This window comes from Cherax quadricarinatus, chromosome 85, assembly GCF_038502225.1.
Source record: "Cherax quadricarinatus isolate ZL_2023a chromosome 85, ASM3850222v1, whole genome shotgun sequence".
Classification (NCBI taxonomy): domain Eukaryota; kingdom Metazoa; phylum Arthropoda; class Malacostraca; order Decapoda; family Parastacidae; genus Cherax; species Cherax quadricarinatus.
The window spans coordinates 3,191,987-3,215,209 of NC_091376.1; the positions used below are offsets into that span (position 1 = coordinate 3,191,987).

Sequence of the window (23,223 nt, forward strand, 5' to 3'; positions counted from 1 at the left end):
CTTCCCTCTCTCTTCCTCCTCCTCTGAAGCAATTTCCTCAGCTGAGATCTGTTGCTGTTCCAGTTAAAGGTCTTGCAGCTCTTCAGTGGCTAGCTCTTCCCTGTGTTCACTTTACTGTCAAATTTTGCTACAAGTTCTTTCTTGAATTCTATCATGTTTCTCACCTTCTTTACCAAAGAGACGGCACTCTGAACTTTCTTTGGCCCATGGTGGCCTATTTCAAAGTATTGCTAACTCAATGAGAGACAGGCAGACTGAGTCTGGCACGCATGAGAAGCAGCATCCCGGGCAGGTGGATGCATCTGATATAGATGATTTCCGGGCAGATGTACGAAACCCAAGGGGAAATTTCACTGAAAAAAGTGCTTGAAATCCGAATTGTATGATTTCCACACTGGATGAAAACCAGGGGTTCACTGTATATTAGAGCTGATTTCCTCTATTCTTTTTATTACAGTATACAGTAAACTAATGTACTATAAACATTTAAAAATATATTGAAAATGTTATAAATGGTGCAAAGGTGACATTAAAACAATATAAGAGATGGCTGAAACAAACCCACTACCATTACTGTATGCTCCTTGCTTAGTGACAAATTCGTTTACCGACATGGTCTTAGAAATGGAACCCTGTCGTTAAGTGAGGAGAGGCTGTATATATGCTTGTACATGCAAGTGTAGTGTGACCTAAGTGTAAGAAGTAGCAAGGCGTACCTGAAACCTTGCATGTTTACGAGACAGAAAAAAAAAGACACCAGCAATCCTTCCATCATGTAAAATAATTATAGGTTTCCATTTTACACTCACATGACAGGATAATAGTACCTCCCTGGGTGGCTGCTGTCTACCAACCTACTACCTAGGTTACTTAGATTCAGTAGAAATTGGAATTTGGAATAAGATAATAAGATTAACTTTGTATGGGAGTTGGAGGGAGGCTGGAAGATGAACAGGGATAGAGTTGGATGAGCTGGTTTTGTCTGATACAGCACGAATAAGTAAACTTAGCGTAGGACTGGTGTATTGTACTTACTTCAAACTACGGTTCTTTTCTTCTTGTATTAGCTTGAGGGTGATGTAGATAGCATGGCCAAGCTGTGGTCTAAAAGCATCAGCATAAACTTCTTCTCTGACAGAATCTGAACTGTTCTGCACGAGTAGAGAGACTGATGCCAAGGCTGTCTTCTTACAATCTTCACTTATATTCCCCACTACAATAAGAAGAGAAACAGTCACAAGAAAATATACTGTGCTAAAATTAGAAATAAAAATAATAAAATATTTAATCAAATTATAGTTAGGGTAGATTTAGACTCGCAAAACTGTAACAACATGATTGTAAACAATCACAGAATGGATGGCGTTTGATCTCTGTGAGTCTTAGGACTCACTTATCAGGGGTTCAAACTCCACTGATTCCATGATTTATTGTAGATGTAGATACAAAGAATAGTAAAACATCAATTGTAAATTATGCAAGTAACCTGCACTTATGAGAGGAACCTTATGATGACATTTTGCTTCATCCTGGACCACTTGTGGCATGACAATGGCTAAGGATGGACCCAAACATCATTGTAAAGTTCCCCTCCTAAGTACAGGCTATCTGTATACAGTATTGTTCCAGCCATGGTATTGTGACTATTTTTTCTTCATCAATCATAAAGCTACTAGGTTCATAGCTTAGTGGTGGTGTCCTTGGCTGACAATCAAATGACCCGAGTTTGATCTGGGGCAGATGGGGATTTTGGATATGTTTCCTTGCCCTGTTGCCCCTACTTAGCATTAAATACAGTAAACCCTCAATATAATAGACTAATAGGGGGTATCCATTACATTAGAACAAAGTTAAAATTGTAATAAAATACACTGTATACTTAATACAGTGCCTAACACAATTTACAGATATACTGCAATAAACACTAAAAATAAATAAGCTCAAAGTACAATTTGCCCAGTGGATTTTGCCCATAATTTTAAAGGGTCATTACAGTATAATCAATACAATATAATTAAAATATAACCTTATTATTGAAGATTGAGACACTTACACAACATATGGGAAACTTTATTGAGGAAACGTTTTGCCACACAGTGGCTTCATCAGTCCAGTACAAAGCAGAAAGATGTAAGGAGAGGAGTAGTTTGAGGTAATCAGTCCCTCAGCCTGGAGTCGATGTGTTCAGTCCATCACTCTTGTAGAATGTACAGCATAGGGCCATAGACATGGCTTATGCATGTATACTGTAGTCAGGTGAGGTGAAGCCTCACAAAGAATTCAACACTTGTTCAACCTTTGGACGTAGACCTACTTAGACTAGTGGATGGTACCACTATGACCCCGCCTTCTCCTGCTTCGCCTCACCTGATTACAGTATATAAGCCACGTCTACGGCCCTATGCTGTACATTCTACAAGAGTGATGGACTGCTTTGTACTGGACTGATGAAGCCACTGTGTGGCAAAACATTTCTTCAATAAAGTTTCCCATATGTTGCACAAGTGTATCAATCTTCAACTTGTCGGTTTTTTAATCATTTATTAAATCTTCTTATTAATATCTGTAATCCTCACAACCATTAAAACACTTAAGGTGTTCACATTATGTAATATGCTATATCTAGTCTTAAGTAGTGTGTCAGCATTAGTATTAGTCTGGGTAAAATGCTAAGGCCTGTTAGTGTCTTGCTTTAAACTTAACAACACACTATAAAATGTAAATCACACAAATGTATGATTTACATGTTGTAACCATAGCAAAGAAACGAAACTGTATAACTGTATAACTGCTTACCATTAAGAACGTCCATACTTATTCATGTGCCTACTACATACACAGAACAATACACGCAAATACAAACCCTCCACTCAAACTTTTCCTCACCAACCTAAACAGGACACATGACCACAACACAAGACACAGATCTCTTTTTGATATACCTCGTGTCCATATCACACTGTGTAAAAACTTTATGCACATAAAGGGCCCCAAAATATGGAATTCATTTCCAGAAGATATTACAGTAACCCAGTCTGAAAATCAATTTAAGACTCTTCTCAAAAGCCACTTAATCACCCTAGACTAAATGCTAAATACTCAGTACACATTTATTCACCTATGTACTCCCACATCATAACTGAAACAATCACATTGAACCTTTTATCCATTGTTGACAGGAATATAATTGAATCATTGTTTTTCACAAAAGCATTTTAGAATATAAATACGTATATCTTTGTATTATACAAATTTTGATTCGTTTATAATTAATATTCTACTGTACAACTATGAAATAATTACTTTCCTACTGTACAACTATGATATACTACTCCTTACTATTAAGTAGAATGTAAGCCAATAATGTTAAGTTGGCCCATAATGACTAGGCATAATAGAGGCTCTCTTTGCAATGCAACCCACTATTTTATATACACTACCTCAATGTACTGTTTGCAAAGACATTAAATAAATAAATAAATAACTGTACATTGGGATCTATTATACTGAGGGTTTATTGTAGATATCTCGATGTTACAGCGGGATAATGCTGGTTTGCTGAAAGAAGACCTTGATGTTAATCAGTTGTTGCGAGTGACATTCTGGGGCTGGTAATATGTATACCTTAGATAGGACTGGGATAACAGCATCCTTGAGCAGTAGTATACCTTAAGATTGGACTGGATTTTGAAATGGGTTTTGAAACGAGGTAGGATAACAGCATCCTGATAGTATACCTTAGATAGGGTTGGGACTGGAAATGAGCTAAGATAACAGCCCTTAACCTGTAAAATATTCAATGATGAAAAAAAAAAAGACGAGCGTGATACAGTACAATATTTTGAGTCTGATGTTTGTAGAAATGTAAATAATACAGATTATATTTTGTGAAAAATATTTTTTTCACCAAACTGGCAGTCTTCCACCAAGACAAGGTGACCAATAAATAGGACACATTCATCATTATTCATTCAACAGCTATCTTGTAGGAAGTGTGCACACATCACAAGTCAAACAACCTTTCAAACAACATCTCCACCCCTCCTTCAGAATGCATGCACTCTACTTCACACCTCCAGTACTCTAAGTCAGCTAACTAATTTCCATGAATCCCTTCATAAATGGTATTTTGCTCACACTCCAATAGCCTTTCAAATCCTTAAAACCAACTTCCTCTTCAATTTAACACACACATATGCACCTGCTGCATACACCTACCTCTTAAACCTCCTTCACCCTCTCCACCAACTCCTCCTTGGGATGGCCCCTACCCTTCCTTCCTTCCACCTAATTTATACAGCCTCTATCATTGTAGATAAATGGTTCAGAGAACCGAAAAGTTAATGAATTAGACATGTTCAACACTTGGGTATCTTTATTGAAGAAACGTTGAACTAATGAAGCCACTGTGTGCCGAAACATTTCTTCAATAAAGATAGCCAGGTGTTGCACATGTGTCTAATTCATCAGCCTCTATCACCATATTCTTCGCCATCCTCTTTAAATACCTAACCCTACTACATAATCCCTCCTCCTCCCACTGAATTATACCTCTTGTAACTCCCACACATTCTTTTAATTTCTACCATCAAAATTTTTTTGCATAACACTCACACCACACACTGCTCTCAAAACGACATCTCCACTGCCTCCAGCCTTCGCTTTACAATAATGTTTAAAGATCATGCCTCACACTCATTGTATCAATATACTCTGATACATTTTCCTTTGTAGCCTCTACAGAAAAATTTTCTTTCCACAGATACTTCAATATCCCGCCTACCTTTTTCCCATCATCTATTCTATGGTTTACCTCATCTTTCAAAAACTCACCTGCCAACATGTCCACTCCCAAATAGACAAAAACAGTAAGCCCCCCTTTTTTGTGAGGGGTTATGATCCAGGAAAAATAGAGCTATAAGAGAAAATGCAATGGGCAGAGTGAACAACTTATGGGACAAAAGGGTTACATTCCAGGACACCTCAAAACAAGCCAAACAAGTTTTTTAAATTTTTCATTTATCAATATTGATAAAAAATTTTATAATGAGGAGGTAGCAATTGAATAAATTAGCAGTGTAAGATGTAATTTAATAAACCACCAGTGTAAGATACAACTTAATAAATTAGCAGTGTAAGCCTTCTTAAAAGATTGTATTATGAAAATAGATTACATAACATCAAAGGTAATATGAAAAAAATCTGGAAAACTCTATCTGAAATTCTTGGAACTAAAAAGTTATCCAAAAACAAAGCAATCAAACTAACAAAATCAGATGAACCCCTACTCACACCTACTGAAACAGTGAACAGACTCAATGTTTTCTTCTCCACCATAGGAAGAAATCTAGCGAACAAAATACCAAGCGTAAACACCCGTCCATCAGACTACCTCATAGGTACCTACCCAAATACGCTATTCCTAGCTCCAACCAACCCCACTGAAGTTACGCTCATCATAAACACCCTTAAAAACAAGGCAGGAGACATAAACAACTTGCCTGCTTTTATCTACAAAAAAGCTTCTCAAGTATTGTCACCAATTATTGCAACGCTCTTTAATAAATCCATTGAATCATCTACCTTCCCAACAATCCTCAAAATAGCGAGGGTCACTCCGATCCACAAAGGAGGTGGCCAAGCTAACTTGAACAACTATAGACCAATATCTAACTTACCACTGCTCTCTAAAATCTTTGAAAAATTAATTCATAGACAGATCTATTTCTACCTCGTCTCACACAACATATTAAACCCTTGTCAGTTTGGATTCAGGAATAATAAAAGCACAAATGATGCTATCATACACATGCTAGAACTAATATATACTGCACTCGAAAAGAAAAGTCCTGCAGGGTATTTTCATTGATTTACGTAAAGCTTTCGATACAGTCGACCATGAACTGCTGTACTCCAAATTAATGCAGTATAGTATCAGAGGCCACTCCCTCAACTACCTAAAATCATACCTTAGTAACAGAACTCTATGTGTATGCAAATGATCCAAACTCTTCCACCCAACCAATCACAGTAGGAGTTCCACAAGGAAGCATCCTTGGACCACTCCTCTTTCTCATCTACATCAATGATCTACCGAATGCATCACAGCTACTTAAACCCATATTACAGTGGACCCTCACCTAACAAACACATCGCATAACGTTAAATCCGCCTAGCGATACATTTTAATGCAAAAATTTTGCCTCGGCTAGCGCTAAAAAAACTCGCTCAATGCGATTCGTTCGAGACGCGTCCACGTGCGGCCTGAGCCCGCCTCACTTGTTTCGTGGGTGCCAGTGTTTACAAGCCAGACACCGCGGTCGCTTCCAAGCATACAATCGGAACATTTCATATTATCACAGCCTTTTTAGTGATTTCACCTGCAAAATAAGTCACCATGGGCCCCAAGAAAGCTTCTAGTGCCAACCCTACAGGAAAAAGGGTGAGAATTACTATGGATATGAAGAAAGAGATCATTGATAAGTATGAAAGTGGAGTGCGTGTCTCCGAGCTGGCCAGGTTGTACACAAAACCCCAATCAACCATCGCTACTATTGTGGCCAAGAAAACAGCAATCAAGGAAGCTGTTCTTGCCAAAAGTGCAACTTTGTTTTCGAAACAGAGATCGCAAGTGATAGAAGATGTTGAGAGACCATTATTGGTGTGGATAAACAAAAAACAGATAGCAGGAGATAGCATCTCTCAAGCGATCATATGTGAAAAGGCTAGGAAGTTGCATGAGGATTTAATTAGAAAAATGCCTGCAACTAGTGGTGATGTGAGTGAATTTAAGGCCAGCAAAGGTTGGTTTGAGAGATTTAAGAATCGTAGTGGCATACATAGTGTGATAAGGCATGGTGAGGCTGCCAGTTCGGACCACAAAGCGGCTGAAAAATATGTGCAGGAATTCAAGGAGTACAAAGACAGTGAAGGACTGAAACCTGAACAAGTGTTTAATTGTGACGAAACAGGCCTGTTTTGGAAGAAAATGCCAAGCAAGACCTACATTACTCAGGAGGAAAAGGCACTCCCAGAACATAAGCCTATGAAAGACAGGCTTACTCTGTTAATGTGTGCTAATGCTAGTGGTGATTGCAAAGTGAAGCCTTTATTGGTGTATCACTCTGAAACTCCCAGAGTGTTCAGGAAAAACAATATACTCAAGGCTAATTTGTGTGTGCTGTGGAGGGCAAACAGTAAGGCATGGGTCACTAGGGACTTTTTCTATGACTGGTTACACACGCATTTGCCCCCACTGTGAAAAAATTAACTCCTGGAAAATAAATTGGACCTTAAGTGCCTCCTGGTATTAGACAATGCTCCTGGTCATCCTTCAGATGTGGCAGAGCGACTTTCTGCGGAAATGAGCTTCATTAAGGTCAAGTTTTTGCCTCCTAATGCCACTCCTCTCCTGCAGCCCATGGACCAGCAGGTCATTGCAAACTTCAAAAAACTCTTCACAAAAGCTATGTTTGAAAGGTGCTTTGTAGTGACCTCAGAAACTCAATTGACTCCAAGAGAGTTTTGGAGAGATCACTTTAGCATCCTCAATTGTTTAAACATTATAGGTAAGGCTTGGGAGGAAGTGACTAAGAGGACCTTGAACTCTGCTTGGAAGAAACTGTGGCCAGAATATGTAGACAAAAGGGATTTTGAAGGGTTTGAGGCTAACCCTGGGAATCCTATTCCAGTTGAGGAATCCATTGTGGCATTGGGGAAGTCCTTGGGGTTGGAGGTTAGTGGGGAGGATGTGGAAGAGTTGGTGGAGGAGGACAATAACGAACTAACCACTGTAATAATGTTGGTACAATTACCGACAATATGTAAAGTAAATAGGACACAAGTGCAACTAATGTGACATTTTATTGTGGCAACGTTTTGCTCTCCAGGAGCTTTGTCAAGCCGATACAAACAGTATATGGACACAGAGGGTATATAAAGGCTCAGAGTGAGGTGCAATACTAGTGAGGTACCATTTCGATGTTCACTAGTGGAGGTAGTAGTAGTAGAAGTAGTAGTGACAAAAGTTGTAGTATTAATACAATATGGTAGAGCAATTAATTCGTACATGAGTGAAAGGATATAAATGCTATTACTTGGGTAACATAAAAATAGGTTGGACAAATATAGACTTAAAAGACGCAGCCTGTTTCAGTATTCACTCTCTGTAATGTGCTTTATGTAGTATAACAGGAGAGACTATGTGATGGCAGGGTTTACTGTTTTCAGGAGGATTCTCGCTAAGACTTCAGAGATGGTGAAGCTGCCGTTGTTTTGTTTAATTGTATTTGAAACAGCGATCAGTGCTGATTCGAGGCACTTGCGTCTGCGGAAATTAGTTTCCTTTATCACTAATTGGGCGTCCCTGAATTTCATGAGATGATTGGTGGAATTTCGGTGTTGTACACAGGCGTTGTTCAAGTTATCATTCCTACATACGTAAATGTGTTCATTGAGGCGAGTGTCGAGGTTTCTTGCTGTTTCACCTACATAAACCTTGTCACAGCCTCCACAGGGTATAGTGTAAACCCCTGCATTGACTGGTTCGTGGTGCTTTGATTTTGTCCTGGTTAGATCCTTTATTGAAGTGCTAGAAGCGATGGTGACTCTGGTGTTAGCTTGTGAAAGGACTTTAGAAACGTTCAGTGCAACCTGGCTGTTGGGAAGAATTATAACTTTGTTGGGAGTGGTGTTGGTGCGTGGAGAATTAATGATCTGAAGAGCTCTTTTCTTGCAGTTTTTGATGAAAAAGGAAGGAAAATGTAACTCAGTGAAGGTTTGGTGAATGTATGTACATTCCTTGTCAAGAAACTCAGGACTACAAATTCGGTATGCTCTTAGGAACAACCCGATGATGATGCCTCTTTTGGTCTTGGTATCTTGACTGGAATAGAAGTGTGTGAGATCATTTTTATTGGTAGGTTTCCGATAAACTTGAAATCCTAGGTTGTTGTCTACTTTGTGAATGAGGACGTCGAGGAAAGGTAACTTGTCATTGGACTCTTCTTCTAGTGTAAACTGGATCGCCGGTTCAACTGCGTTGAGCCTTGCCTGAAGATTCCGTACATCAAAACATTTGGGAGTTATTACGAGGACGTCGTCCACGTAACGTAACCAAGTGACGCTTGAAGGGATGATGTTTGCAAAGTGTTCGGACTCTAGGTGTTCCCTGTACAAGTACGAATTAATTGCTCTACCATATTGTATTACTACTACAACTTTTGTCACTACTACTTCTACTACTGCTACCTCCACTAGTGAACATCGAAATGGTACCTCACTAGTATTGCACCTCACTCTGAGCCTTTATATACCCTCTGTGTCCATATACTGTTTGTATCGGCTTGACAAAGCTCCTGGAGAGCGAAACGTTGCCACAATAAAATGTCACATTAGCTGCACTTGTGTCCTTTTTACTTTACAAACTAACCACTGATGAGTTGCTAGATCATCTCCAACAGTAAGAGGCCAGACCTGAGGAAACTGCTCCAGAGGAGGGGATAGAGAAATTGAGGAAGTTGCCTACTTCAAAGATTAAGGAAATGTGTGCAATGTGGCTTAAAGTGCAAACCTTTTTTGATGAAAATCACCCTCACACAGCTATTGCAAGCCGTGCTGGTGACTATTACACTGACAATGTTGTGAAACACTTTAGGAATGTCATAAAGGAATGGGAGGTACAGGCCTCTATGGACAGATATGTTGTGCGACAGAGGTCCAGTTATTCTCAAGCTGGTCCTAGTGGCATTAAAAGAAGAAGGGAAGTAACCCCGGAAAAGGACTTGCCACCTCAAGTCCTAATGGAAGGGGATTCCCCTTCTAAACATTAACACCATTCACACTCTCCCCTCCTCCCATCCCATCAATCATCACCAGATCTTCAATAAAGGTAAGTGTCATGTAACTGTGCATGTCTTCTTCAGTTTGTGTGTATTAAAATTAATATTTCATGTGGTAATTTTTTTTTTTCATACTTTGGGGTGTCAGGAACGGATTAATTTGATTTCCATTATTTCTTACGGGGAAAATTAATTCAGCTAACGATAATTTCGCCTGACGTTTAGCTCTCAGGAACGGATTAATATCGTTAGGCGAGGGTCCACTGTATTTGCAGATGACACTACATATGAATTTCCCACCCAAACACAGTCATACTAGCAAACACAGTCAATGCCGAATTGCAGAAAATATCTGCCTGGATGATGACTAACAAACTTACCCTGAATACTGATAAAACCTATTTCATTCAGTTTGAAAATAAAGCTGCAAATGATCCAATTAACATAACACTAAATGGATCATCAGTCACAAGACTCACAGAGGGAAAATTCTTAGATATCCACCTTGACAGAAGCCTTAAGTTCCAGACACACATATAACAAATCACCAAGAAAATCTACAAGACTGTAGGTATACTATCAAAGATAAGGTACTACGTTCCACAATCAACTCTCCTGGCACTATATATACCCTTATCTTACATATGGAATTTGTGCATGGGGATCAACAACATCCAATCACTTAAAACCCCTAATAACCCAGCAAAAGGCAGCAGCAATAATGATAACAAATTCCCACTCCTGCCAGCATACTCTACCAATTTTCAAAAGTCTGAATCTGCTCACCATTAAGAACATCCATATTTATTCATGTGCCTACTACATACACAGAACAATACACGCAAATATAAACCCTCCACTCAAACTTCTCCTCACCAACCTAAACAGGACACATGACCACAACACAAGACACAGATCTCTTTTTGATATACCTCGTGTTCATATCACACTGTGTAAAAACTCTATGCACATAAAGGGCCCCAAAATATGGAATTCATTACCAGAAGATATTAAAGTAACCCAGTCTGAAAATCAATTTAAGACTCTTCTCAAAAGCCACTTAATCACCCTAGACTAAATGCTAAATACTCAGTACACACGGACTCACTTATGTACTCCCACATCATAACTGAAACAATCACTTTGAACCTTTTATCCACTGTTGACAGGATTATAATTGAATCATTGTTTTCACAAAAAGCATTTTTGAATAGATGAATATATCTTTTGTCTTATACAAATTTGGATTCACTTATAATTAATAATCTATTGTTCAACTATAAAATAATTACTATCCTACTGTACAACTATGATATAATCCTTAGTGTTAAGTAGTCTGTAAGCCAATAATGTTAAGTTGGCTCATAATGCCTAGGCATAACAGAGGCTCTCTTTGCACTGCAACCCATTATTGTAAATATAAAATCTCAATGTACTATTTGCAAAGACAAAATAAATAAAATAAATAAAATAAAATAAAATACTAAATGTTTATGATCATTAAACATTTAACATTACATAACTTCAGATGTTTTTTGGCAATTTTTTTTTTTAAATTATCAGGCAATAAAGATTTTTTATCCTTAAAGAAGGTTGTTCTAAAATTTGGATCCTTTAATTTGAAAAGAGTGCTTACTCAGAGTGAGGTGTATATGTGCAATATCAGAGAGATATTTATTTATAGTATAATACCTGTATGTTCTGTAGCAGCTCTCCAGGAACTGTACTGAGTGTTTGGTTTACCATACTTAAAACATTATATTATTACTTAGAATTACATAGTTAGAGGTATTGGGAAGATGGAAGGAATATTTTGAGGAATTGTTAAATGTTGATGAAGATAGGGAAGCTGTGATTTCGTGTATAGGGCAAGGAGGAATAACATCTTGTAGGAGTGAGGAAGAGCCAGTTGTGAGTGTGGGGGAAGTTCGTGAGGCAGTAGGTAAAATGAAAGGGGGTAAGGCAGCCGGGATTGATGGGATAAAGATAGAAATGTTAAAAGCAGGTGGGGATATAGTTTTGGAGTGGTTGGTGCAATTATTTAATAAATGTATGGAAGAAGGTAAGGTACCTAGGGATTGGCAGAGAGCATGCATAGTTCCTTTGTATAAAGGCAAAGGGGATAAAAGAGAGTGCAAAAATTATAGGGGGATAAGTCTGTTGAGTGTACCTGGTAAAGTGTATGGTAGAGTTAAAATTGAAAGAATTAAGAGTAAGACGGAGAATAGGATAGCAGATGAACAAGGAGGCTTTAGGAAAGGTAGGGGGTGTGTGGACCAGGTGTTTACAGTGAAACATATAAGTGAACAGTATTTAGATAAGGCTAAAGAGGTCTTTGTGGCATTTATGGATTTGGAAAAGGCGTATGACAGGGTGGATAGGGGGGCAATGTGGCAGATGTTGCAAGTGTATGGTGTAGGAGGTAGGTTACTGAAAGCAGCGAAGAGTTTTTACGAGGATAGTGAGGCTCAAGTTAGAGTATGTAGGAAAGAGGGAAATTTTTTCCCAGTAAAAGTAGGCCTTAGACAAGGATGTGTGATGTCACCGTGGTTGTTTAATATATTTATAGATGGGGTTGTAAGAGAAGTAAATGCGAGGGTCTTGGCAAGAGGCGTGGAGTTAAAAGATAAAGAATCACACACAAAGTGGGAGTTGTCACAGCTGCTCTTTGCTGATGACACTGTGCTCTTGGGAGATTCTGAAGAGAAGTTGCAGAGATTGGTGGATGAATTTGGTAGGGTGTGCAAAAGAAGAAAATTAAAGGTGAATACAGGAAAGAGTAAGGTTATGAGGATAACAAAAAGATTAGGTGATGAAAGATTGAATATCAGATTGGAGGGAGAGAGTATGGATGAGGTGAACGTATTCAGATATTTGGGAGTGGACGTGTCAGCAGATGGGTCTATGAAAGATGAGGTGAATCATAGAATTGATGAGGGAAAAAGAGTGAGTGGTGCACTTAGGAGTCTGTGGAGACAAAGAACTTTGTCCTTGGAGGCAAAGAGGGGAATGTATGAGAGTATAGTTTTACCAACGCTCTTATATGGGTGTGAAGCGTGGGTGATGAATGTTGCAGCGAGGAGAAGGCTGGAGGCAGTGGAGATGTCATGTCTGAGGGCAATGTGTGGTGTGAATATAATGCAGAGAATTCGTAGTTTGGAAGTTAGGAGGAGGTGCGGGATTACCAAAACTGTTGTCCAGAGGGCTGAGGAAGGGTTGTTGAGGTGGTTCGGACATGTAGAGAGAATGGAGCGAAACAGAATGACTTCAAGAGTGTATCAGTCTGTAGTGGAAGGAAGGCGGGGTAGGGGTCGGCCTAGGAAGGGTTGGAGGGAGGGGGTAAAGGAGGTTTTGTGTGCGAGGGGCTTGGACTTCCAGCAGGCATGCGTGAGCGTGTTTGATAGGAGTGAATGGAGACAAATGGTTTTTAATACTTGACGTGCTGTTGGAGTGTGAGCAAAGTAACATTTATGAAGGGATTCAGGGAAACCGGCAGGCCGGACTTGAGTCCTGGAGATGGGAAGTACAGTGCCTGCACTCTGAAGGAGGGGTGTTAATGTTGCAGTTTAAAAACTGTAGTGTAAAGCACCCTTCTGGCAAGACAGTGATGGAGTGAATGATGGTGAAAGTTTTTCTTTTTCGGGCCACCCTGCCTTGGTGGGAATCGGCCGGTGTGATAATAAATAATAAAAATAATTACATAGGTACATTTGTATGGATAATGACAATTGATAAGCCCTTGTAAGTATGTGTGGTATTTTGGGTAGTTCAGTTGTGGACTTTAACAAGGATTTGACCTGAATTGTACTTTTGTACAACATAGCAGGACAGAATGCATTACAATAATAAGGATCCTAAGTTATATGGTGATCAGTTCAGCACTTAACATTTTCTAGCAGCATTGTTCAATAAAGCACTTACACAGATAATGCCATAGCTCGATCGCTAGTGCACTCAACTCACACACTGAGGTCCAGAATTCGAATCTCTGGTACTGCTGGAAAATATTAGGACGTATTTCCATAAGACACTTGCTGTCCCTGTTCACCCAATAGTATAAAATGGGTACCTGGGTGTTAGTCGATTGGTGTGGGTCACATCCTGGGACAAAACTAACCTAATTTACCTAAAATGCTCTGCATAACAAGCGGCTTTCTATATAGTGGTATGTCACTGATGTCCGCTAGGCCTTTATACCTTGTACATGTATACTTGTAGAAATAAAGGTATTATTATTATTACAGCCTCTCCTCACTTAGCGACGTACCAGTTTACTGACGACCGGGACTTACAACGGGCTCTCTGACCTGTATGCATACCTAAAAAAATGTATATTAGAGCTGATTTCCTCTATTCTGTTTATTAAAATATACAATACACTACTGTATAAACATTGAAAAATAAGTATACTAAAAATATTATAAATGGTGCAAAAGTGACATTAAAACAATATCAAAGATGGTTGACACAAACTCACTACCATCATAGTATGCTCCTTGCTTAGCAACAAATTCATTTACCAACGTGGTCTTAAGAACGGAACTCCGTCATTAAGTGAGGAGAGGCTGTATCTTTATTAAAATGAAATGTACAACTAAAAGAGCCCATAAAAAGATAATGTGAACATCTGGTGTGACTGAAAATCCAGTGCACCTTTACCCCCCCCCCCATCTCTGAGGGGACAGGATAATAAGCAATATCCAAATGGAAGAACCAATATTGTAAGGGTCCAATAGTATCTTTAGGAATGGGATGTAATTATGTGGAATACTACATAGTTACTATTCAATACACAAATTGTAATTGTTAAGTCATCAAACAACAATATAAATAATCTCTGAAAGAATTCAGTTATCACCTTTCTGAGGATCTGTTTTATCAGTCAAAATAAAGAAGAGTTGTGTGAATATTTCTTGGAAAAATATCAAGTCTTCAATAGTGGAGCGGTAGAGAACTTCATGAATGACTCCAACTATCTCCTCTTGTAACTCCCAGGAACTGCAAAGAAACAAGGAAAATTACCATTTGTGTCAACTAATGCTTATCGAGTTAGAGTAAATTACTGTTATTATTATTATTATTATTATTATTATAACAGAAAAACTTGTTAAATCCATGGATATAGATATGCAAGAATGCATAGCATTTAACAAGCCTGTGTTACACTCATACAACTGAAGGGTATCAATTTCCTGGATGTTTGTTGCCTACGAACATACTTTTATGACACAATGGTAGTACATACTTCCCCTGATGGTTGATATTTTACATTCTGTTTCATACTAACAAAAGAGGAGGGTAGTGCTTCTCTGGACGACTGCTGTCTAGCAACCTACTACCTATGTCTCATGACAGGAGGATAGTGCCTCTCTGGATGACTGCTGTCTAGCAATCTACTACCTATGTCTCATGACAGGAGTATAGTGCCTCTCTGGATGACTGCTGTTTAGCAACCTACTACTTATAAGAACATAAGGAAGAAGGAACACTGTAGCAGGCCTACTGACCCCTGCGGAGCAGGTCCATGTCCCCCCCCCCCCCCCCCCCCCGGATTAGCCCAATGACCCACCCAGTCTGGTCGCCTCCACTCAAGGAAGGAGCATGGCACCAGACCCAGCAGCACAAGCTAGTCAGGTCCAACTCACACCCACCCACATCAACTCATGTATTTATCTAACCTATTTTTAAAACTACACAACATTTTAGCCTCAATACCTGTACTCGGGAGTTTGTTCCACTCATCCACAACTCTATTACCAAACCAGTGCTTTCCTATATCCTTCCTGAATCTGAATTTTTCCAACTTGAAACCATTGCTGTGAGTCCTGTCTTGGCTGGAAATTTTCAGCACGCTATTTACATCCCCTTTATTTACTCCTATTTTCCATTTATACACCTCAGTCATATCCCCCCTAATTCTATGCCTTTCGAGAGAGTGCAGATTCAGGGTCCTCAGTCTATCCTCATAGGGAAGATTTCTGATACATGGGATCATCTTTGTCATCCTCCTCTGTATGTTTTCCAGAGCATTTATATCCACTTATGTCTTATGACAGGAGGAAGTGCCTCTCTGGATGACTGCTGTCTAGCAACCTACTACCTATATCTCATGACAGGAGGATAGTGCCTCTCTGGATGACTGCTGTCTTTAAAATACTCTGAAATATTAATCTCATTTATTACAACCTAAGTTTATATACTGATGTTCTTTACAGCATTTAATGTAACTGTTTCACCAAATTTAATCAAAAGCTTCTTAAACTGGTATAGATAAATTTCCCTGGCTCATAAATATAAGTAATATTTCTCCCAATAGTCTTCAGCCTGCTTACTGTGTTCATCATATTTCAAAATAAGAAAATATAATACTGTATACATTGAAAGTTCAGTAATCACCTGGGCTCCTAAGTAAACAAAAATTGTTAGGACTCACACCAAATGCTAACATATGCCTCAAGAAAAATTCAAATTTTCGGTGAGTATGATTAGAAATACAGCAGAAATGACAAAAAAAATCTTACAAGATTATACATTTAAATAAAAATGCAAATTCTTTGACCAATACATCACCGAAAATCTTAACTCTAACACCCTATACTACACTCTAAGCTATCCATATCACAAATATGGGATTTAAGGCTCAACATAAAACACAAATCACATACAAGTCATTACATATAAAAAAAAAAGTGCAATAAAAATTCTAAAACCCTGATATTCAACAATATATTCCTTCATCATTCATATCCCTGAATCTACTTATTATACAACTCATTTATTGACTTGCAAAACAAAGATCCACACTTAATAACCACAAAATGTTTTATGAATGATGATTTGCAATTACAAACATGTGTTAAACATATAATTACCCAAGTTATACTGTAAATCTAAAGAGGCTGTTAAGAGATAATCATTATTATTATTATTATTATTATTATTATTATTATTATTATTATAATCAGAAAGAAGTGCTAAATCACAAGGGCTATACAGCTGTTAAGAGATAAGACAAGATTTTGTTGGGATTTTTAACCCAGAGGGTTAGCCACCAAGGATAAGCCAAGAAAGACAGTGTGTCACTGAGGATCATCTGTCTTATTTCCATTTGTAGTCCCACAGGATGCCACCCACACCAGTTGGTTAACACCCAGGTACCTACTTGCTATGTGAACAGGGACAGCAGGTGTAAGGAAACACCCAACATTTCCATCTGGCCAGGGACTGACGGTAACAATACAATACTAATATGCCACCACTAATAAATAAGAAAGCTGCTTATGTGCTATCATTTACCTATTAAGTTTCATTCTCCTAAGTGAGAATTATTTATGTACTGTGCCTTTTTATTCTTTATGGTTTGTTCAACAAATCAATAGAAACCTTGCATAGTTAAGCTAGCAAGATTATGCCAACACGCAAAATGCGAAGACCAGCAGAAATCAACAATTACAAGCCAATTTCTAACCTACCATTATTAACAACAAAAAATATGTCAACAATTCTAACCATACAACAGAGCAAAAAAGTAATGTGAAGGACCTAGGAGTGATAAGGTCAAAAGATCTCACCTTCGAAGACCACAACAATGTATCTACCACATTTGCTAGGAAAATGACAGGATGGATAATGAGAACTTTCAAAACTAGGGACACCAAGCCCATGATTAATCTCTTCTAATCGGTGAAATTTTCACCTGCCTTCACTCTGAGGGCCATAGCATTACTACTATTGCATATCATGAAATAAAACTTTCCCAAAGTTAGTCTGATGTACATGCCAACCTTCATGTACAATTTTATCAAAATTGGAGAGGGTCAGGTGGAGACCCCTAGTCCACTTCACATGGAATGACTCGTTACCCGCTCCCTCCAACCCTTCTAAGAATGACCCCATATTTTTCCACCCTCTTTGTCATCCTATTTTGATTCAACTTAAGTACCCAAATCACCTCAACCCTTCTTCAGCCCTCTGAAATATATTAGAGCAATTACTTGCCTGACCTGGGTTCAAGCCCCATCCATTCTGTGATTCACTGAGTCATTGCGAGTTTTTTTTCCAGGGACAAAAATCTGTTAATATTTTATATTCTGAATAACAACCATATCATCCATCCCATGGGAAAAATAGTTATTTGTTGTGGAAATTATTTATGTAGGTGATAATAAGCAAAGTAATAATATAATTTATTCTAGTTGATCAGGTCTTGATCCAGCAGGAGGCCTGGTCTAGGACCAGACCACAGGGGGTGATGCCCCCTGAAGCATCCTTCAGTGTTTTCCAATGGACACAGTTATATTGTAAACAAAGAGGAAAAAACTATTTCAATAAGTACATTTAATAAGTAAGTAAATCCAACCTAACCCAATCAAACCAAACCTAGACTAGTCCCATGCCCTGGTAGACAACGCTCTCGCCTCACACACAGTGTCCATGGCTCAATTCCAGCTGGCTGGAAACACTTACACCTGCTGTCCTCGTTCACCTAGCAAGTAAGTAGGTACCTGGGTGTTAGTCCTCTTGCACCTGCTGTCCTTGTATATATAATAAAATAAAATAAGCTTTCACATAATGTGATATAATAAAATTGTATATAATGTAACAAGATAAACTTGTATATAATGTAATACTGTGAATCATGAAATATAAACCTAACTTTATTTTACATAAAACCTTGAGAAGACATATACACAGAGGTGTATTTCTCTCACTGTACATATGATGACAGTTTAATCCCTATTTTAGGGAATAAAGTATTCTTGTATGGTGGAGAAAATATTACATACAATCTTAATGATCATGGTGTAGTAGATAGACTTTAAACCCCATTAACCATCACATGATCTTGGTGTAATAGACTTTAAACCCCATTAATCATCACATAATCTTGGTGTAATAGACTTTAAACCCCATTAACCATCACATGATCCTGGTGTAGTAGATAGACTTTAAACCCATTAACCATCACATGGAATACAATGACCAAAATGGAAACAAGTCACTATGACTTTTTTTTTTGGGGTGGGGGTTATCCTAGGTATTAAATGCATGTAACTATGCAAAATAACCCCAGAGAGAGTTGAATGATAACTCTAGGCCTTTCGTGTTGTAATCAAAACACCATCAGGAGCTTGCAATGTTGCAGAAATGGGTTTACCTGGAGTTTACCTGGAAAGGGCTTCAGGGGTTAACGCCCCCGCGGCTCAGTCTGAGACCAGGCCTCATGGTGGATCAGGGTCTGATCAACCAAGCTGTTACTGCTGGCCGCACGCAAGTTGATGTACGAACCACAGCCCGGATGGTCAGGTACTGACTTTAGGTGCCTGTCCAGTGCCTTCTTAAAGACAACCTGGGGTCTATTGGTAATCCCCCTTATGTATGCTGGGAGGCAGTTGAACAGTCTTGGGCCCCGGACACTTATTGTGCTGTCTCTCAATGCACTCGTGGTGCCCCTGCTTTTCATCGGGGGAATGTTGCATCTCCTGCCGAGTCTTTTGCTTTCATAGGGAGCAATTTTCATGTGCAGGTTTAGTACCAATCCCTCCAGGACCTTCCTAGTGTATGTTATCACGTATCTCTCTCACCTGCATCTGAGGGAATACAGATCAAGAACCTTCAACCATTCCCAGTAGTTTAGGTACCTTATCACACTTATGTGTGCCGTGAAAGTTCTTTGTACACTCTCCAGGTCTGCAATGTCGCCAGCCTTGAAGGGGGCCGTTAGTGTACAGCAATATTCCAGCATAGAAGAGCACAAGCAATTTGAAGAGAATCATCATGGGCTTGGTGTCCCTAGTTTTGGTGGTTCTCATTATCCATCCTATCATTTTCCTAGCGGATGTGGTAGATACATTGTTGTGGTCTTTGAAAGCAAGATCCTCTGACATTATCACTCCCAGGTCCTTCACATTATTTTTCCGCTCTATTGTATGGTTATAATTTGTCGTATACCCTGACCCATTTTTAATTTCTTCAAGTTTCCCATATCTAGTGGTTGAAATTTCTCCTTGTTGAACTTAATATTGTTTCTAGTGGCCCATTCGAAGATTTATTTGATGTCCACTTGGAGTCTCGCGGTGTCTTCGATGGAAGTCACTGCCATGGTGATCCAGGTGTCATCTGTAAAGGAAGACACAGAGCTATGGCTTACATCTCTATGTCAGAAATGAGGATAAGGAATAGAATGGGAGCGAGTACTGTGCCTTGTGGCACAGAGCTTTTCACTGTGGCTGCCTGGGACTTTACTCTGTTTACTATTACTCTTTACTCTTCGTGTTCTATTTGTCAGGAACTTATAGATCCATCTACCAACTTTTCCTGTTATTCCTTTATCACGCATTTTGTGTGCTATGACACCATGGTCACACTTTTCGAAAGCTTTTGCAAAGTCTGTGTATACTACATCTGTATTTTGTTTAACCTCTACAGCATCCAGGACCTTGTCATAGTAGTCCAGTAGCTGGGACAGGCAGGAGTGACCTGCTCTAAACCCGTGTTGCCTTGGGTTGTGTAATTGATGGGTATCTAGGTGGTTGGCAATCTTGCTTCTTAAAACCCTCTCAAAGATTTTTATGATATGGGTTGTTAGTGCTATCAGTCTGTAGTTCTTTGCAATTGCTTTACTGCCACCTTTGTGGAGTGGGGCTATGTCTGTTGTTTTTAGTGTGTGTGGGATGACCCCTGTGTCAAAACTCCTTCTCCATAGAATGCTGAAGGCACCTGACAGGGGCTTCTTGCAGTTCTTGATGAACACAGAATTCCACAAGTCTGGGCCTGGGGCAGAGCGCATAGGCATGACATTTATTGCCTCTTCAAAGTCTTGTGGAGTTAGGATAATATCCGAGATTTTTGAGATGACCAAATTTTAGGTTTCGTTCATAAAGAATTCATTTGGATTGTCAATCCTTAGAGTGGGCAGTGGATCCCTGAACACTGAGTCATATTGGGATTTTAATATCTCACTCATTTCTTGGCTATTATCTGTGTATGTCCCATCCCACCTAAGCAGGAGCCCAATACTGGATGTTATTTTTCCTTTAGATTTGGCATAAGAGAAGAAGCATTTTGGGTTTTTTCAATTTCCTTTATAGCTTTTAGTTCTTCCTGTGATTTTTGACTCCTATAAGATTCCTTCAGCTTAAGCTCAATATTTGCAATTTCATTTACTAGCGCCTCCCTTCGTATTTCAGATATATTGACCCCACTCAGCAGCTCTGACTCTTTGCCTTCGTCTGTATAGGGAGCGTTTTTCTCTTTCTAGTTTACATCTTCTCTCTCTTTTTCTTAATGGAATGTGTCTTGAGCAGATCTCAAGAACCACAGAGTTCATTTTTTCAAGACAAATGTTCGGATCCATGTTGTTTAGGATATCTTACCAGCTTGTTTCATTCAGGGAATTAATTTACCTGGACTTCCTACTCATTTCTGCAACACTGGAAGCTCCTGATGATGTGTTGATTGAACATGAAAGGCCTAGAGCTATCATGCAACTCCCCCTGGGGTTATTTTGCATCTTTCACTGCTCGTTCACGATTATTACAATATTTCCCTATGTATGATAACTGTACTTATGTGTACCTGTACCTAACTTATCAAGTTACTAATTTACTAACTTACTTACCAAATTACTAATTTATTAATTTACTTACATAAAAAACTTACTAATTTACTTACCAAGTTACTAATTTACTTAATTACCAGCCTACTAACTTACTGACCAACTCACTAATTTAAAAACTTACTTACCAATTTACTAATTTACTTACAAACTTACTAATCAACTTATTTAAAAACTTACTTACCGACTTACTAATTTAATAACTTACCAACTTACTAATAACTTAATTACCAACTTACTAATTTACTAACCAACTCAGTAATTTACAAACTTAGTAATTTAGTAAGTTCGTTTTTTACTTACCATTTGTGAGTAGTCTTAAGTATGATAATGTGAGGGAAGAGAAGGTAGTCCTTGTAGTGTGTGAGACAACCAGTTACCTTCTCTAACTCCTTCCTCACTTCTCTCACACTCTCTACACTTCTCTCCCTCGCCACTCTCACACTTGCTGCTTGTAGTCTGGTAAATATTTCCCCGTCATCCATCCTGGGTCATGTTATGTCTGTTGTTGTTGTTGTTAGGGTTTATAGGGCCACTGATAATATGCGCCGTTGTCTTTCTTTCTTCTTTCTTTGTTGGGTTTATAAGAGTCACTGACAGCATAAGCTGTATCCTGCTCGGTTTCTCCATTGTACGAGGAAAAATTGTTGCCTAAGGCTGGGCGATGAGAGAAAAAGAACAAAAGTTCCTTTGTAAACAGAGATGGAAACTTGAAGTTTACAATTAGATCCGGTGGACGCCCTTGCCAAGACCCAGCAGAGAGGGACGCCAACCTGAGTTCAGTAACCGGCTTCCCACCAAAGACCGATAAAGAATTATCCGCAGAGCGGAAAAAATGGAGCTGGCTGAAGTAAGCCGATGAACAGGTGCCACTCCTGTAGAGTGCCCGGCGGGTAAAATAGATGAGGACAAGCGTCCCAGAGAGAACGGGGGAAATTTGTCACTGATACTCAGGCGAGAGAGACGTCCACACCCAACGAAGATTGGCGCAGAAGTGCGCTGTTATGTCTCTCCCGCTGCCTTCTTGGTGTTGTTGTTGGGGTTTATAGGGCCACTGACGGGTTACGCAGTATCCACCTCTTCTTAAGTGTAAGTATTATAATATTAATGATGAGTCGTGGAGATGGGAAGTACAGTGTCTGCACACTGAAGTTTATATTGTAGTTTTATAACTGTAGTGTGAGTGCACCTCTGACAAGACAGTGATGGAGTGAATGATAAGCTTTAGGTAGAGGTCGTTCTGATAAGGACCTGTCTCGTATGGGCCAGTAGGCCTTCTGCAGTGTTCCTACATTCTTATGTTCTTATGTTCTTAAGAAAGAAGGAACACCGCAACGGGCCTACTGGCCTATGCGGGGCAGGTCCAATTCTCCCACCGGCCGATAATAATAATGTTGTTATTATTAATCTTTATTTTTACAAGTACATGACACAACTTATATAGACCATAGCTATGTACAATAATGCAACTCACCCAAATATTTCATTATCCCTTAACTATTAAGCCATTATTACAAACCTAAAAATTTATGTATCATAAATTATACTACCTCATATTAATATTATTATTATTATAATCTAGGGGGAAGCGCTAAACCCGGAGGATTATACAGCGCCTGGGGGGGGGGATGTGGAAGGCATTCAGGCTTAATTCGGGGAACTGGAGCACAGATCCAATTCCCTAAATCAAGAGCCCCTCACCAACATCAAGGAACCTTCCTTGAGGGGCCTCATATTAATAACAGAGTAAAATATTGAATATTTGTA

At 39.0% G+C, this 23,223-nt stretch overlaps 1 protein-coding gene across 2 annotated transcripts in view; it reads right to left on the bottom strand.

Moving 5' to 3' along the window:
• Positions 1–22,490, bottom strand: part of LOC138851063 (TELO2-interacting protein 1 homolog) — a 100,483-nt gene extending 77,993 nt beyond the window's left edge. For both annotated transcript variants that reach the window (XM_070103245.1, XM_070103244.1), the window contains exons 1-3: positions 21,760–22,490; positions 14,698–14,837; positions 1,036–1,213 (exon numbers count right to left, since the gene is read on the bottom strand). In XM_070103245.1, the coding sequence (XP_069959346.1) occupies positions 1,036–1,213; positions 14,698–14,837; positions 21,760–21,941 (500 nt within the window). In that variant the 5' untranslated portion in view covers positions 21,942–22,490. The remainder of the gene's footprint in view (positions 1–1,035; positions 1,214–14,697; positions 14,838–21,759) is intronic.
• Between the last annotated feature and the right edge of the window lie 733 nt (positions 22,491–23,223).